The sequence below is a fragment of the Protomyctophum parallelum genome (genome assembly GCF_964188405.1).
Source record: "Protomyctophum parallelum genome assembly, chromosome: 3".
Lineage (NCBI taxonomy): Eukaryota > Metazoa > Chordata > Actinopteri > Myctophiformes > Myctophidae > Protomyctophum > Protomyctophum parallelum.
The window spans coordinates 27,117,523-27,136,398 of record NC_139698.1 but is presented as its reverse complement, the minus strand read 5'-3'; the positions used below and the strand labels follow the sequence as shown (position 1 = coordinate 27,136,398).

Genomic DNA, 18,876 nt, shown 5'->3' with positions numbered 1-18,876 from the left:
GCCCCGTAGCACCACCCACATAGAACACACACACGCACTCCTAGCCCGTAGCACCACCCACATATAGAACACACACACACTCCTAGCCCGTAGCACCACCCACATATAGAACACACACACACTCCTAGCCCGTAGCACCACCGACATAGAACACACACACACACACACACACACACTCCTAGCCCGTAGCACCACCCACATATAGAACACACACACACTCCTAGCCCGTAGCACCACCGACATAGAACACACACACACACACACACACACACACACACACACACACACACACACACTCCTAGCCCGTAGCACCACCCACATATAGAACACACACACACACACACTCCTAGCCCGTGGCACCACCCACATAGAACACACACACACTCCTAGCCCGTAGCACCACCCACATAGAACACACACACACACACACACTCCTAGCCCATAGCACCACCCACATAGAACACACACACACACACACACACACACACACACACACACACACACTCCTATCCCGTAGCACCACCCAAATATAGAACTCCTGGTCTGTAACACGCACGCATGTTTTTTTGGAGCTACAGGAAGATGTAGCTGATGATATGTAGTTGACTGTATTCATCAACACTGACAAACAGTGTCCAGTGATCTGCTGTGTAGCGTGGGGAGACTACATTTGTCATATTAGGACATCAACAGTCATCGGCTTCCTTGATTGGCCAACCCAACTGTGTGGATTGGTCAAGCTATGCATGACATTTGTACCACTGAACCATTATAAGAATGTCACCACGCACCTTATAGGACTCCATTGTTTCTCAGAGGCTTTGTAAATCTTAAAGGACAACTTTAGTTTTTTTCAACCAAGGTTCATGTTTTAGGTTGTTATTAGAGAAACTAAAAGGTGAGTGTTCATTTTCTTTCATTTGCTGCTTTCTTTCGTTTTAGGGATTTTAGCTCTTTTTGACAGGGCATTCGAGCATGGGGCTAAATATGTATTTCTTTACCAAATGTCATGGTGATTTATTTATTTATTATTTACTATAGTCCTAATAAACCCCAGGAAATTACATCTGGCCACAGAAGATCACATGATCTATTGAATGTGAAGGTAGCCTACTGGGGGAAGGCTTATACTGTGTGTATAGGCTAAAGTTGTCCTTTAAGTGGTTTACTGTGTGAGAAATGTTTTTCTGGACGGTACATCTGAAAGACCAAAAAAAAGACTGTAGTCTTGTTGTTGCCGTTGGAGATAATGTGTACACCTTTGGAGAGTTCTGTTATGACGACACGGATCGGATTGGTGTGTACATTTTCAACACAGTGTCTATACGCTGGAGGAAACTGACCCCGGTCACACCAGGAAGAGGAGAACACCATCTTGAGGTTCCATCCTCGCGCTACGGCAACTACTCAGCTGTGCTGGTTGAAGATATTGTTTACATATTTGGAGGTTTTCAGTATAAGCAAGGTAGAACTAAGTTATCCAACATGCTTTATGCATTTGATGTGGACACCCACAGATGGTTTGAACCCAGGGTTTCTGGGACTGTTCCAGAGAGGAGGGGGTACCACTCAGCCTGTGTCTTGGGGAAGGTCATGTTTATCCATGGAGGAGTAATCAGTCTGGGGAAATGCACTAATGACATCTACAAGTTGGACACCTCCACACTGGTCTGGTCTGTAATTAACACCAGAGGAACTCAGCCAACTGATTCAGCAGGTCACTCTGCCACCATCATCGGTGCTAAGATGTTTGTATTTGGAGGTGTACGGTTTGAGTGCAACACCATCAGAGTGTTTGACACAGAGACAAACCTCTGAATGAACACACCTTCTGCACAGCTTCTTCCAGAAGAAGATGAAGAACGTTCATTCAACGTTGATCATTCAGCTTTTGCCTACAATGGAGAACTGTACATATTTGGTGGTGATAACAACTGCTGCAATGATCTGTGGAAATTCAGTCCAGAGACCTTCTCCTGGAAGAAGGTTCAACCCAAGAGGAAAGGACCAGGTCTAATGAGTGTGTGCTGTTGCATGGTGGGGGATCGTATCATTGTCGTTAGTGCAGATGACCTGTTCGTCCTAGACTTAAGTCCTAGTCTGAAGACGTTATGCAAACTAGCGGTCATCCAGTACGGTCTGGAGCAGTCTGAACTCCCACACAACATCAAATGGGAACTGACAGCCAGAAGAAGTCTTCTATGACTCGTTGACACAGATTCATAATCCACAGATCACCAGAAGACAGTCCATAATGTGTGTCTGTATTTCAAAGAGGAACCATTAAAGGAGAAATCTGCCCTAGAGTTATTTATTGAATTATATTGATATTGATGTGAGATTGAGATGAGATGAGATTCAATTTATTGTCAATGTACAGTACAAGTACAGCACAGCGAAAAGTATTTTCGCATCTCACCAATAGTGCAAACATGTCAGCAAGGAGGATACATTAATAGTAGTCATTTAACTAAGTAATAAATAAGATAAGAGAGGAAGAAGAAAAACATGATCTGTCCATATTGCGTAGCCCTTATTGCACGTGGCCCAATGCACAGGGTGCTAAACTAAGGTCCAGAGACCATATTCCACAAGTCCAGTGGCCATATTGCATGAGTCCACATAGTGTTATAGACTAGGATGAGTCTGGGTTGGGGGGAGGGGGGGGCTGGCACTGGGGGAGGGAAAGGAGTGGATGAGGAGTTTGGGTAGATGACAGTGGAGGGGAAGAAGCTGTTCCTAAGTCTGCTGGACTTGGAACCAAGGCTCCTAAAACGTCTCCCAGAGGAGAGGAGGGCAAACAGACTGTGGTTGGGGTGAGAGGGGTCCTTTATGATTTTATGAGCCTTCCTCAGGCACCGACTGTCATAGATAGTCTTAATGACAGGGAGAGATGTTCCGGTGATGCGTTGGGCAGTTTTCACCACCCTCTGCAGTGCCTTCCGGTCAGAGGCTGTGCAGTTTCCATACCAGACCGTGGTGCAGTATGTGAGGATGCTCTCGATGGCGCAGCGGTAGAAATTCCCCAGGATCTGAGGAGATAGATTTACTTTCCTCAGTCTCCTCAGAAAGAAGAGACGCTGGTGGGCCTTCTTGACCAGAGACGCGGTGTTGAGGGTCCAGGAGAGGTCCTCAGAGATGTGGACCCCCAGGAATTTAAAGCTGGGGACCCGTTCGACCTCCGCACGGGTCCCCAGCTTTAAATTCCTGGGTATATGTGTATATTAACCTAAAATAAATAAAAAATAAATATTGGACACTGGTGCTTTAAGAAAAAATCACACCTGTGTGAAGTGAGGGGCGCTCTTATCATAATACATCATCTTGTATCATCTCCTACTGGCCAATCAGAATGCCAGAATGCCTGTATATGTAATTTGTAAGTTGATTAGCGGTATACTGTGGTTACTTTGCGTATGCCCCGTTTGATGCGTATGTATCGTAGCAGCATATGACGTCAGGGTATAACTGGTACAACTAGCTCTCAATGATGACGTAATAAAGATGTGGATTAAAGGACCCAATGCCAGGGTAATTGGTTTTCGATGGTGACGTAATGACGATATGTTTTAGTGTCAGGAGGATTAAAGGTAATGCCCCTATGTATACATGTATATGTAATCTGACACCACTGCCATATCAAGCACAAGTCATTACGTCATACGCTGGCACGGCGCATACGCATCAAATGGCAAATGGCAAATCTTGTGTGGGGACAAGATTTAGCGGACATTTTGTCTGTATTCAGGAGGGGCCCCTCAAAAATGTTACACAGAGATATACGCGACCATCCGCATGACCTCGGACTCCCATATTTGGGGCATGGCATTACTCCCGAGGTGACTTCACCGTGATGACAAGATCAAGCATCGATCAGATAGTATTAACGAAACACATCAGAGCCAATCATTATTTCACTCTCCGCTCTTTAATATGTACTCATATTTTATTGCACTTTAGAAGTATTTAATGATAATGAAGCTACAATGCTGGACAGTCCTTGTCCTCATCTTGTGCATTTGTCGGGCCAGTGTCGAAGACGGTCAAAGATCAACAGCGGTGGTCCCAGACAGCAAATCGACCGCGGTCCCCACCAGCGGCCCAGCCGACCCAACAACGGTGCCCGCCGATCCCAAGCCCGTGTCAACGAGCGACCCGAGCGACCCGAGCGCCCTGTGGCCCTTCCTTGCCATCGTGGCCGTGCTTATCCTCCTGGTCGCGGTCGTCTTCGCGTGCGACAGGTGGAAGAAAGGCCAACTATTTTTTAGCCAAGGCCAACTAATTTATAGCCCAAATCCAACGGTTGAAGAATCTCATCAGGAGGATGTTTGAGTGACGTGTTATTGTTGGGTTCTCAAACCGCCATGACTCTCAGTTACACTCCTACAGACGTGCTGCTGGTGGCCACCGCTGTTGAGTTACTGTCTTTCTTTCTCTTGCTCTCAACGAAGGCGGTCGCATTTTCTTTCTCTCTCCCTCCCTTGTGTCTCTCTCCCTGACATACATATCCCTCTGCATATACACCGCCTTCGCACCCCAACCCCCCCTCCACCCTCCCTCCCACACTGTCTGGGCTCTCCTTTTTTTCCCCTCCTTCCACGTCGTGCCTCCCCTATAGGACTTGGAAGCAGTGTTTTTTTATGATTCTTTGTGATTCTTCTTTCTGGGGCCACCGCTGTTGACCTCTACAACAGGGAAGCAACCTGTGAAATTAACATCATGGTTGACGTCGATGCCCGGCTAAAGTCCCAGTCCTCCCTGACATATACCTTAGACTTAGAGTGAAGCTGGACATAACACTGTCCTTTAAACAACACCTGGACAGTGAGAAAGGGAAAGATCACCGCCCGGGCAGCACTGATACGGCGTCTAGCTGGCACCTCGAGGGGAGCCACCACAAAGACGCTGCATATTCACTATATGGATGTCATGTCATGTCAACACTCCATGGGACTTACTTTTCACAGCATATAGAACAGATGTAAACTAAAAATCACATCCTGTGTGAAGTGAGGGGCGCTCTTATCATTATACATCATGATTTATCATACATCATACATCAATTTTCCCTTCATTGTCAATGGCATTTAATGTTTGTGTTGCCCTAATTTCTCCTTTCATTGTCAATGGCAAATATTGAGACGTGTGAGGACAAAAGCTATATATAGGAGGGGCTAGCGCCCCTCAAACATCACACCTGTGTGAAGTGAGGGGCGCTCTTATCATTATACATAATCATACATCATCTCATGAACAACTACATTTATGTGATTGGTTGGTTAAAGATGGAGTGCCGTGATGTTTTTCCACCCTATAACATATAAGGACGTATAGTTTTTTTCAAAAAAGTGTACAGTATTAGGGTTAGGCCCGTATGACTGTCAAGGGTTCAACCTCCAGGAATTAACCCTAAATACAAAGTTAATACACCATTAAAACGACTCCAGGGTGTCTAATGAAGTATACTGTCACCTCATAGACACATGGAAAACTGGAAAAATACAATAATTGTGGCACTCCATCTTTAAATTTACACATCAACTTAGACATTGCTCACAGGTTTACTTTAATATATCCACATCAGTTGGCAAAAAATCATTTATGTTCAAAGCTCCTTGTGACTGGAACAATCTACCTGTCCATATTTGTTCAATAACATCTTTTAATTTGTTAAAACTGTGCTGTCCTCTCATCTTGAGACTACCTGTTAATGTTTTCACTAATTATCACTGTAGCAGATCCATGATGCAATGATCCATGTGTTATGTCTACGTTATGTTCATGTTATGTGAAATGTTGTTTTGTTGCAGTTTTTGTTTTGTTTTTTGTTTTGCTGTTGTTGTTCGTTTCTTGTTTATCTAGGAATTGTATTGTTTTGTCTTGTTTTGTTTTGTCTGGTTGAATTGTTTGTAAAAAAAGTGTCTATGTATGAAGTGTACTTTGTGAATTGCGGACCCCCTTGAAAACGAGACAACGAGACATATTTTGCAGACATTTGACCTAATTTTCCTTTCATTGTCAATGGCAATTGAGACGTGTGGGGACAAAAGCTGCGTCCCTCAAAGATTTACGTCATATTTGGCAGACATTTGACCTAATTTCTCCTTTCATTGTCGATGGCAAATATGAGACGTGTGGGGACAAAATTTATGTCATATTTGGCGGACATTTGACCTAATTTCTCCTTTCATTGTCAATGGTAAGACGTTTGTGGACAAAAGCTGTATACTATATATAGAAAGGGCTAGCCTCTCAGAAACAGACAAAAAACATCTGCTCTCACCAGTGGGTGAGTCACTTAGGTCACATTCTCACCTAATACTTCGGTAGACTTGGATGCGTATGGGCGGGGAATTTGGGATTCTTGCATATTTAATTGCTGTCAGCAGCAATTGGAAACGCAGCAGGGGGGACCTTTATCAATGTGTTCGGTGTTCCATTCATAAACTAGCCTACACAGTGAAATCTATGGTGATAAAATTACACTCATAACATGTGTCGTGCCGTCTGGGACCCCTCTCTCTCTTTCTCTCTCTCTCTACGCACGCAGCCGCCACACACTGTTCTTTTGGGCATGGAGGCACAGCGCTATGAGCGCACTGATATAACTCCCCAGACAGTCCCCACACAGTGACAGCACTCCATGTTTACGGCACGCACAGACAGACAGACAGAATATTCTGTATGCTATAATAGGCTACACTGCAGTGTTTTTATGTGTTTTCTTAAGCAATTTATTAATGTACACGTCCTCATTTCGATCAGGGCTTCAGTCTCCTCATTCGACCACGTCTATACACGGTAACGGGACATCTTTGCGCTGCGTAAAAATGCTTTCTCCGTCTCCAACTGTGTTCAGCTCCTCACCCGCCACATTGTTTGCTTCATTTCCTTTATTTACTGCGGATTGCATTCACACCTGCACCGAATCGTAGTCATGTGCGATTGGAAGCGAAGCGAAACCCCCGTTTTTGGGCGGAGTAAAATGCGGTTCTTTGCTGCGCATTAGGATTCGAATGAGCCTTCACACCTGCCAAACGAAGCGCACTTTCTGAAAATGCGCAGCAGGATTCGTTTTAATCGCAGCAAAGCTCTCTGGTGAGAATGTGACCTAAGCCAGTGGTTTTCAACCCTTTTCATATCAAGGTCCATTATTTATTCAGCATTTGAGCTCCAAAAAGGTTAATTGCGCAAAAGAAGGCCTGTATTTCTTCAGTAATCCAACCGTGCGAACATTGAGTTTCACCGCAGCCTTCAGCAGGTTTGGAAGCAACGCGTTGCTGAGCACACATCATTCCTACAATTTGATTATGAAGAAATGTATACGGCATCTTGCAGCTCTTATGTTCGTTAACCCTCATCCAAGTAAAAGTTAGTTCTTGGCTTTATAGTTTTGCCCATGGCAGTTGAAATTAGCAGAAAAATTCCTAAAGTAATTATAGTAGTTCTTCTAGGCACTTTTTGGCCAATACCATTTTAGTAACTTTTATTAGCATTTTATTAGCGTTTATTATTAGAGTTCCTTATGATTGTCAGTTTATCAATATGTGAAAGTGTAGAATAGAAATAAAGAAAGAGAAAGAGAAAGAGAAATAAATAAATTAAAGACAGAAAAGAAAGTAATTATTTGAGAACTACCTGGGTGTTTTTTTTATATTATACAAAGTAAAGAGCGAGTTTTCTAGTGCAATGCAAAAAAAGGTTGCATATACACAGTACCAATGCCTCACTACCTTATTAGCCAACATCAACATAAGCTGCTTTAGTAGTGCTCCTTAATGACCAATTATTGATGGCTGCAACTTGTCGCTGGAGAGAGGGTTTTTTAATTAAACCTTCTAAATTAGGTATGGTGTCGTGCAAAGCCACTAGCCTTCAATTAAGGGGAGAATACCTTTCCTTTTATTGTGTCCACCAGGCCGAATGTTTTGCACTCCGTCCGTCCGTCCATCAGTTTGCGTACAGCTAATCTCCGGCACCGTTGGCCCGGTCGATGCCAAACTACACACACACTCCCTGGATGCCAACAACTCTGCCCCAAATGTTCCAGAATGGCCTGTTTTGCTAAACACATTTTTGAGTGGTGCAACCACTCCTACAATCAGGAATGTCCGTGGGTATCATGTATGTATCCGTCATGAGCACGAGTGGTGTGCGCATGCGTGAAATTGGAAAGAGAGAAGTATGTGACATGGCTTCCACCTGCTGGACGCAAATCCAACTACTGACTGTCTAGGTTCATTGATATCCATAATAAAACTCATCTGACAGAGCAGAGAGAGAGAGAGAGAGAGAGAGAGAGGAGGGGGGGGGGGGGGGGGAGAGGGGAGTTGCACCACTCGGTTCACACAGGGGTGATTTTTTTTATTGTGTATGATTTTCCATATTCCATCCCGATTGGCTAAGATTGCCTTTAAAAGTTTACAGGATTGGTCAGTTTAGAACAAAATCATGAACGCAGCATGCAATTTAGAAATGTACTTGAACTTTTGCACACACATTCCTACTAGGCCGAGGAATAAATCCCTCCCTTTGGACATTGGCCTGTTATAGTGTCACCAGCAGGTGGAGTTTTGCTAAACACATTTTTGGAACAAAATGCCTCAAATGAATCATGACTTTGAATGTCGAATTGCCATCAAAGGCCTAAGAAGAAATGGCACCCCTTTCACATTGGCCTGTTATAGCGAGACCTGTGCACTGAGGAGCACTTTTTCTAGTTAAAATTAAATAAATGGTTGGTATTTTTGCATCAGAACAAACAGTTATGCAGAAAACACAACTAGCAGAAGCACAGTGTTCAGCATATGGATGGCTAGCCCCTCCAATGTCTGGCTTTTGGAAATTAGGTCATGGCGGCCAAGTCTATGGGCTTTTTTAATGTTTGTCGAGTACGATGTTTGTTTAAAGGAGTGAGGTGCCCCTCACTTCCCGCGACGAGTGTGGTTTTTCTTTTTGTGTTTTCTCTTGTTTTCATTGGTATGGTAACGTTCCACCAGGCTGTCACCCTGAAGCAAATTCAACCCTGTCATTCTCACACTTAGAATTCTTCTCATTCCAACCCGAGGAGGAAAAATGCTGCCATGGGTTGAACTGAAATGCTGGTATGAATATGCGAGAGTGAAAATGCCTTAGCTCACCGCATATTTGTAACTACTTAAAGGAGAATCCCATACTAAAAGTCTTTCTTACCTTTATTTGTAGTCGTTACGTCCCCACCAAAGAGGTCCAGGTGTTATTTTGTGCAAAAGCTCCTTATTGGCTATTTCCCATACCATAAGCCCTAAATGAATTGCATTGAATTGAATGGGGCTATGGGGTGTTGTGCTAATTCGCTTATTTCCATCGCTCAAAATTATATATTTTTTGTATATATCCTCTCTTCATAATGTAAATAATATCCCAAGCGGCACACTTTACTACTTATTTCGATGGAAATAAGCGAATTAGCACAACACCCCATAGCCCCATTCATTTCAATGCAATTCATTGAGGGCTTATGGTAGGAGAAATAGCCAATAAGGAGTTTTTGCACAAATAAACACCTGGACCTCTTTGGTAGGGACGTAACGACTACAAAGAAAGGTAAGAAAGCCCTGGAATTCTCCTTTAAGACCAAAAATAGTGAAGCCCATGCAGCCCGTATAAATAATATCTATATGCTGATAAAACCAGTGCTTGTGGTCTTGTGTTTCTGTGCAGGTGTGTGTAGAGGTGCTGCTGGAGTATCCCTTCTTTGTGTTCGGGCAGGGCTGGTCGTCGTGCTGCCCTGACAGGACCACTCAGCTGTTTGAGTTGTCCTGCGCCAAGCTGTGTGTGGGAGACGTGTGCGTGTCGCTGACGCTGCGGGGCATAAGGAACGGTTCCCTGACCACTGGCAGCCAGCCTCTGGAGGTCGGCCTCAAGGCCGGCAGACATCACCCCTCTGACTCCCCTCGCACCACCGCCACGGAGCCCGCCGTCAGGAACAGTAGCAGTCCACAGTACGCTGCAGGCGGCAACAATGGTCTGCTGATGAGGGCGGGTTCGGACAGACTCGGACCACCTCCGGCGTCGGGACTGGTCCCGACCTCGGGGCCCGGGGGTGTGGTCTACGGAGGGGTGCAGACGAGGCAAGGACCCGAGGTGGCGAAACCGGACAGGCCCCCTCACTCTGACACTCGGCAGTCCGCAGACGCAGCGGACAGGCCGCCGGCGCCGAGCGGCCGCAAGAGACGCTGGTCGGCCCCGGAGCGAGACCAGACTGAGAGGGCGGAGGAGGAGCCTCCGCCGGCCCTGCCCAAACCCTCCTTCATCCCGCACGAAGTCAAGATCTGCATTGAGGGCAGGTCCAGTATTGGAATCTAAGGTGCTCGTAGACCGTTGACAAAAGACAATGGAGGAGCAACAGAAAATGGCAGATGGTTTGTTTTGTATCTCTGTTTAGCCCATATCCATTTTCTCCCTATCCAGACTACTGTAATATAGTTGACCTGCCCCCCCCCCCCCCCCCTCCTATATAGACTTGATGTCGACAGTGCAGTACAGTGGAGCACCTTTATAGTATGTGGTATCACAGCCGAGATTTGTGCAATCAAAAAGGCAGAAAAGCAAATAAGAATGCTGTGTGAATGCTGAGTGTGAATGTCAACCTCCTAAAAATATATTTTTGACGTACTCCTTTTTGCGTGACACCAATTATAAGCTGGTTCTCCCTTTTTGTGTAGTGGCTTGAACCCTAGCCTCCCCTTTCTGTTTCAGTTTTCAGTTGTTCTCAACCTCCCCCATAATAACTCTGGGATCCACACAACCGTGCGCTCAGAGTTACAGACCCGTAAGGGTCCATTTGGAACCCCACAAGGAAGGAACCATGAGGTTTCCCTGAGGTAACACTGAGGGTCCCTGGGACCACCTTTGAGAACCGCTGGTATAGAGGTGAAGCCGCAAGGGGCCGAGTGTAGACCATTGGTATAGGGTTTAAAGTTGGATAAAATAGAAAATGATTGACCAAACCACTTATCACTCAACCGTGAACAAGCACAGACACACACAGCACATATAGGTATTAGGTTAGTCGTGATTGACTCGTATCTCTCATCCGGTTTTTCTGGGCGTCCGTGTTCGCAGCCGTCTGACTTTCTTTTTCTCTGTTTTGTGACGGTGAGAGAGTGTTAGGAGAGACGAGAGGATTCAATGAAAAACACTTGGGTCAGCTTTTTGCTTTATTTAGGGGCAGAGACAGGATGACAGGTCTCCAGCTGGAATGGAACATGGAACAGGTTGTCATCGCACTTTCCGATCATCTGCTGATGTGGCTTGTGGCTTCAGTCCTAGATTGGCAAGGCTACATGTTGCTTAACCACTTAAGCCCCTATATGGTTTGCCATGCCACGAATGGCGAGAATAGCTGATCTACAAGCTCATGCTATTTTCGCTATGTTTGCTATTTTCCAAAAATGTTTGTCTACACGTGCAGTGTATAATGACATAAAAAAAATGACACCCTCAACAGGCAGTGCTGTCTGAGCTGCCAGCACAAGGAGTGGTAGAGAGGAAAGCATCAACAGTAATAAACCTCGTCTTGTACTGTGCCATTCATACACATAATGTAGCTCTATATAGAGGCTCTATATTTTTTGCTATTGCCTGGGACATGGAGGTCTGCTGCCCTGCACAATTCTTATTTTTCTGATATATTTTTTAAATAAAGCATGTGTGCTTTATTTTCACAGTAAAGTAGAGAGAGGTGAGAAAGAGAGAGGGAATGGCAGATCTGAGAGAATGACATGCAACTCAATGGTTCCTCATTCAAAACAGGATTTGATGATTTAGTTCTGTGCCTGTGCCTATTTGATACACGCATTACCTGATTAGTCCACCGGGTGGGACTGTTTGCTCATTTACATACCTTTAGGGTAGTAGATGCTTTGTTTGTTGCATTTCTTCATCAATATAGAGGAAATGGTCCTGTACCCCTGCGTGCGTGCCGTGCATGCGTGCGTGCGAGAGAACGTGAGCGTGCGCAGCATAATTGTGCACCTATTGTTATATGAGGACCAGTCAGTTGTCATCACCCTGGTAGGCAATGGATGAAAAGTCTGCATTTTCAGGTCCCCTGCACTTTTGGAAGAGTCGATCTATTTTAGTGTCAGTTTCTTAAGTCTAAGAATTAGGATTAAGTTCAGGTTAAGGTACAATGCTGAGGTACATTTGGTCTGCGGTGGTGAGAGTTAAGGGGTAGTCAAAGTATTCCATTGAAATCAGCCCGAAGGTCCTCACGGACAAACCGTTATGTGTGAGTGTGCGTGCATGTCGGTAGACGTCTGTGTTTAAGACCAATTTCTGTCGTATAATGCCGAAAAAGTGCGTTCTACCAGCTCACGTGTGAGCTTGTACGTTGATATCAACTATTTTCGGCGCGTCATCCACAGCACAACAGCCAACAGATGCCTCAGCAGGGAGAAAAGCCTCAATCTACTTAACCCAAACTATTATATTTGCATTTTGCCCCCAATGACCGACTTAGAAACGTATGCACGTGTCATTTTGTTAATTAAGAATATACGTACTGAGAATTTGATACACATGCTGTTGGAATAGTTACAAGATACTGAATTGTTTTGATACAGTTCGCCCTAACTTCTTTATAAATAATTATATTATTCTAAACTATTATATTCTGAGGTTTAATAAACATTGTGCAGAAAAGGAATTAATTGGCCCTGGCAGCTACGTAGAACATCTGTATTAAAGGGAAAGTTTACCCCCCCAGAAAATGACGTAAGTTATTTTCTATCAATTACACACCCCATGAAGCCTTGGCTTGAATTCATGGAGATTCTTTTGTTTTCGTTGCATTCCAAAGCCAATAATTTGATGACGAGCTGGGTTTCCGGTAGGAGACTCGACGGGGACTCTTTGAGAAAACAATCAACAAACTACCGGAAATATGTTACAGCATGGATGTATTAACTTCAGGGCATACTGTTAAGCAGTGGATCTCAGCAGGGGTCCGTGAAGTGGTTCCGGGGGGGGGGTATATTTGTTATACTTCAGCTATGTACAGTACAAGCTCAACAACTAGTCTAGGCTATTTTTTTAAACCTTTGGAAAAATCTCGAAAATAAATTCCTGCCACAAAATATTTTACGATGGGCGTCCATGTTTCAATTTGGGGGTCATGAAAATGTTTGAGAACCACTGCTGTAACGTTATGACATGCTCAGTAAAATAATGTACAAGCACAGTCTTCATTTAATTTATTTTGAATTGATCCTTACACCCCTCGAACCAGCGTGATCACGAAGAAATAATGGCTTTTAATAAGTGATAGCCTGGTCTTATATAGTGGTCAGAATGTTCGATCCCCACTGGCATAGTAAGTCCAGTTACCCGAAGCAAGGCAGTTGAACACCCTCAGCCCTCACTCATTGTAACATTCTCTATATATTGAAGAGAATACTTCTGCACAGCCGACTTACGTTTCAGCAGGTGCGTAGGTGACAAAGCAGCAAACGTGTAGAAGGAGGGAGACCTGCACACTGCCACTTGCAGGTTCAAGAGCACTTATTTATAGTCGAACAAAGTGCAACGTTTCGGTCTTGCGAACTTCCTCAGGCAGATGCCTGAAGAAAGGTCCTAATCCTCCCGTTCAACGTTCCCCACTGACAGTTGCCACCCCAGCCTGTAGGAGTACATACTGTGCCTGGCTTCCCTCATCCCGAACACGGGCAATATCATCCTATAGTGTTCTATATATAGACAGACACTCGGCCAAATTGGATGCACCGCAGTGGATACAAAGAGTACTGTTGTTGTGGAGGGGTGTGGCAACACAGCTCTCCAGGCGGGATTGTACCGGGGACCTCGAGATCACCTGGCAGAGTGCGCTGCCCTGTTCTGTCGCTTTGTCAGTGGAATACGGTGTCTGTGCTAGAGTGTTTTGTTAGAGCCTTAGCCAAAATAGACGTTTTAAAGTTCACAGTCACACTCAGGAACATTGTGGATATATCAGATTGTGTGTAAGAGAGATAAGTGTCTGTGTCATTCAAAGTCTTGTCTGTGAGTGTGTGTGTGGGTTTTAATTCTAAACAGCAGCACTTTGATGAAACCCCCAGCACAGTGGGAAGGTGTGCGTGCATGCGTGTGTCCGCTTATTGATGTAGCCTCAGTCTTCATCTTCAGTAGCTACTAGTATGGCAGGAAAATCAACAGACTGTTCCTCATCACTTGTTTATCCTGCAATTGTATAATTATTGGAAAGCAAAGTATAATATGCTGGCTATGACATGGACAGTGTATGAGTTCTCACACACTGGGAAAGAAATTGTGTGTGTGTGTGTGTGTGTGTGTGTGTGTGTGTGTGTGTGTGTGTGTGTGTGTGTGTGTGTGTGTGTGTGTGTGTGTGTGTGTGTGTGTGTGTGTGTGTGTGTGTGTGTGTGTGTGTGTGTGTGTGTGTGTGTGTGTGTGTGTGTGTGTGTGTGTGTGTGTGTGTGTGTGTGTGTGTGTGTGTGCGTTGTGTGTGTGCGTGCGTGCGTGCGCCTGCGTACGTGAGAGAGAGCTCTGGCTAAAGTTGTTCATGTGCAGTGAATTGTATGCGAATGTATACAGAATACAGATACAATGTATAGCTACAGTACTACCAGTGTGTAGCCAACAAATGCACCACGGCACCTGTTCTCAAGTCATTCCATTAAGCTCCCCAATCTAAGATGCTCCTGTTGTCACTTTGTCAAATCACAAGAATGAACTAATGCAGTACGTGGCTCTCTCTCAACACAACATGCTGAAATGTTTTTTTAAAGGCCAAAATAGGGATGCCAGTTTTTGGCAAAAATGAGATCACAGTTAATTCTCTGTGAATTGCAAGTCATTGTTTATTATTTGTCAGTAAATAAATAAACGAACACATTGACAGTTAATTACATCTAACTCATGTCCCGGGTCTGAATTAGATCAAGAATGAGAACCAGCAGTACGTACTGTATACTCTGTTGACTGCCTGGAGTAGATAACCACTGAGCTAACATACACCAGTAGTTCTCAAACATTTTTCATTTCAAGGACCCTCAGTTTGATAGGTTCTTATCTCTGGGACCCTGTAGTACATTCTTAATTCCTCAGTGTTCATAATTTTCGCCACCCCTTACCCCTAATCCCTAAATTTATTTGCTTTTTTTTTTTTTACTATTTTAGAAAACCTTTAAATATAGTTCAAATAGCCAATCTACAAGCTCACAACGTGTCGATGAAGATCGGCTAGTTGAACTATTTTACAATGTTTTTCATAATCATAAGAAATGTCAAATAAGATTAGGCATAAGGGGTAATAAGGAGTGGTGCAAGATATGGCCCTGGAGAGTGTACAAATGCACCCGTAAGGGTCCATTTGGTTGCATTTTGTACACTGATTTGTACAATGATTAATAATTTAGCATGCGGGGACCCACCTGGAACCCCCTCAAGGACCCCTCGGGCCCCCGGATCCCGCTTTAAGAACCACTGATGTATATATGAATCTGTTTTTGGAACAAAAACATCGATATATATGTTTGAATTCAACTGTTTATAATTGATGTTCCCCAGACTGATTATTTACCATAATAACTGTTTATTTGAAGACTGGCATTTTTATAGGTTTATTGTATGCCTACAGGCATATAGGCTATCATCTGTTGCCTGCTTAGTTTTAACACTGCCGACATTGTTCTCCTCTAAATATGTTGGTCTCTAACAGACGTGTAGTCTTATAAACTACAACTGTGTAATCATCATCATCATCATCATCATCATCACATCTATCAATGTAAGCCAGATGTTGTTTTCCTGAATAAACTTTGCCTGTTTTTGTATTTCCCTTAAACTATGCTCATCAGATAGACCTCTCTCCTTTGAAAGCACACACTATCACAGACGCCTTAGGCACTTGTAAAAACCATCCGAAAGGTGCGTCATTGGATTTCCTTGTTCTCATCTAGAAATAAGCTTAAAATTGGATCCCCAAAGACATCATTTATTTACAGTCCTAAACCTCCAGTGTTGAATTATTGTCAGTGAGCTCCACCTTGTGGTTGTCTGGTGGAATAGCACTTTGACTCTGAAGTAATGTATAGCATGTCTGACAACAATTGTATATTAAAAGTACAGAAGGGAGTACAAAAGAGTTTTACATTGACAAAGTCTTCCATGTGGGGGGTTGGTAGGAACCTTGAGTCTGTTGGTGGGGAGAGATAATGTTTGTTTCTGTTGACAGATGTAGGAGACTGTGCAAAACCCCACTTGCATGGCATTGTCATTCTATTTCAAACAATTCATCAACCTTTATTTTGACAGAATATACAGTTTCACCCATGTTTTCACCCCAAGACACCTTCATTTGCACCAGCTCAAACAACCAGGAAATGATATGGGAGTAAAAGACTAAATATGTTTTTGTAACCTGGGTGGGTCTGTCTCTTTGTTGGGTAAATTTCAAATTAAAGGTATGTCCTGTACACATTATGTAAGTATAAATAATGTTCCCTTATTTTGATGGTGTAAAGGTTTGCTAGTTTGAAATGGTTCAATCCTTTTATTCAAATGTTTGATTTTACATTTGATCAAATTTAAATCAAAGGAATAAAGATCATAAACCATTATGTTGCCTGTCATTTGTATTTGTGTGTATTGTGTTGAAAGAAATTGATCATTTTTTAATTTACAGAATATCATTTTGATGATCTAGCCAATAGGCTGTATTTTGGGGGACATTAAAATACAGTCTGTTTTACACAGAATAGAATAGTGTGCTGTTCGTTCTCGGCATAACATTCTTCACAATTGGGGCATATGAAAACATCAACTGTTTAGACACTTTAGAATGACTGCAGGTCAATATAATGGAACGACATGCCGTGATATTGTATAATGCTACAGTTACAGTACAATGTTTGTGGACATACGCAATGCTGCTAAAATGATTGTAAAATGCTTTTTATTGAACAATAGTGAAGATACAGGTTCTAATATCCACCCGGTGACCCGAAGGATTTAACATCCGTGGCTCTGAGGGTGCATGAGGCCTTTATATTTAAGTAGTTTATAATTAGTGTCATGTTTCAGGGCTAATGAAAAACCATATGTAGGCCTACTAGTCCTTACCCGTTGTGAAAGCCAAGTAGCCAGGTGCCTATGTTAACGACATGACATCAGCTTGTGACTGCAACTTGTTCCTGTTCGCAGATGACTCAGCACTGCTGGTCTCGGACAGGAACAAACTGCAGGTTGAAAAGACCCTCAGCTCTGAACTCGGTAGAATCTGCACCTGGCTCGCTGATAACAAACTATCCTTACAACTGGGAAAAACTGAATCCATTCTCTTCGGATCAAATAGTAATCTCAGCAAGGCAGATGGCTTCTTGGTTAGAGTGGGTGACAATATTATCACACGAAAAGATCAAATTACCTACCTAGGTTCCATCCTGGAGGCCAATCTTTCCGGTGATAAAATGGCCACCAACGTAATCAAAAAAGTCAATCAAAGAACAAGATTCCTTTACAGGATCTCCTCACTGGTCAGCAAAAACACCTTGAAGACCTTAACAGGAGCCCTCGTACAAGGTTTCTTTGACTATGCATCCACCTCTTGGTACCACAGCACCTCAAAGGCCCTTAAAATAAGGCTCCAGACCTCCCAAAACGAACTGGTCAGGCTCCTACTTGGCCTCACCCCCCGAACCCACCTCACCCCTGCCCACTTTGACAGGCTGGGATGGCTTAGGGTGACGACAGAGTACAGCATCTTGCAATGGGTCTGGTCCAGTTACTGGTCCACAAGATTTGATACACCACCAAGATACCCATGTACCTGTCTAAATACTTCCTTAATGTAAACGAAGTCCACACCCACAACACCAGAGGGAGTGCAACAAACCATGTACAACCCAGATTCGGCACAAACAAGGGACTAAATTATTTTCGCTCCTATGCCACCAAAATGTGGAACGCCCTACCAACAGTCATTAAGACATGTGAATCCCTTGACTCCTTCAAAACCGCTCTCAAAGGGCACCTACGGATGGCTGCAATTCGAAACTGGCCTCTGTAAAATCTGAATCCCCCTCACCCCCCCCCCCCATTTCCCCTCACTGTATATATATGTATATGTGTATGTTCTGTTCTTTAGCTACATATAAATGTCTATTTGTATGTCTCTAAATGTTTTGATGAATTGAACAATGTGGACCCTGTTGTAAACAAGTGTAATGCTTAATTGGGTCGTCCACTCACAGTTAACAGTCTTTGTATTGAGTTTGTGCTTGAAATGTACTGTAATTCTGCAAACTGTTAATACATATTTCAATCAATCAATCAATCAATATTAGATGGGGGTAGCACCCGCAGTTTCATTAAAGAGGATATTTCAAGAGCACTTAACCTGCCAGTTATAGGTAAAGAACACACACACACACACACACACACACACACACACACACACACCCACACCCACATGCACACACACACACACACACACACACACACACACACACACACACACACACACACACACACACACACACACACACACACACACACACACACACACACACACACACACACACACACACACACACACACACAGTTATTGCCCCTCCATAAACATATTTAATTGGTTAATTTAAACTTGTAGGCTATAATATATTTGTGTGTTTTTTAATGAATAAAAACAGCACTAGGCCTAGAACATCGTACAAATGCATGGTAGGGAAATATGTTCATCATGGCAAGGACCGTCCGCAAGTCCGCGGGTGCGTTCGGAAATGCGTACCGGGAGCGCACTCGCCTATTAGTTTGCACAGTGCGCTCAGTGCGCTATTTCCGAACGCGCCCCACAGACCCCCTTTTGAAAAGTATGAAGGC

General features: G+C 43.8%; 1 protein-coding gene across 2 annotated transcripts in view; it reads left to right on the top strand.

Moving 5' to 3' along the window:
* LOC310856383 (ataxin-1-like) overlaps positions 1–12,193 on the top strand; it is a 38,036-nt gene extending 25,843 nt beyond the window's left edge. For both annotated transcript variants that reach the window (XM_083761786.1, XM_083761785.1), the window contains exon 5: positions 9,703–12,193. In XM_083761786.1, coding sequence (XP_083617912.1) covers positions 9,703–10,347 — 645 coding nt within the window. In that variant the 3' untranslated portion in view covers positions 10,348–12,193. The remainder of the gene's footprint in view (positions 1–9,702) is intronic.
* The last annotated feature ends 6,683 nt before the right edge of the window (positions 12,194–18,876 follow it).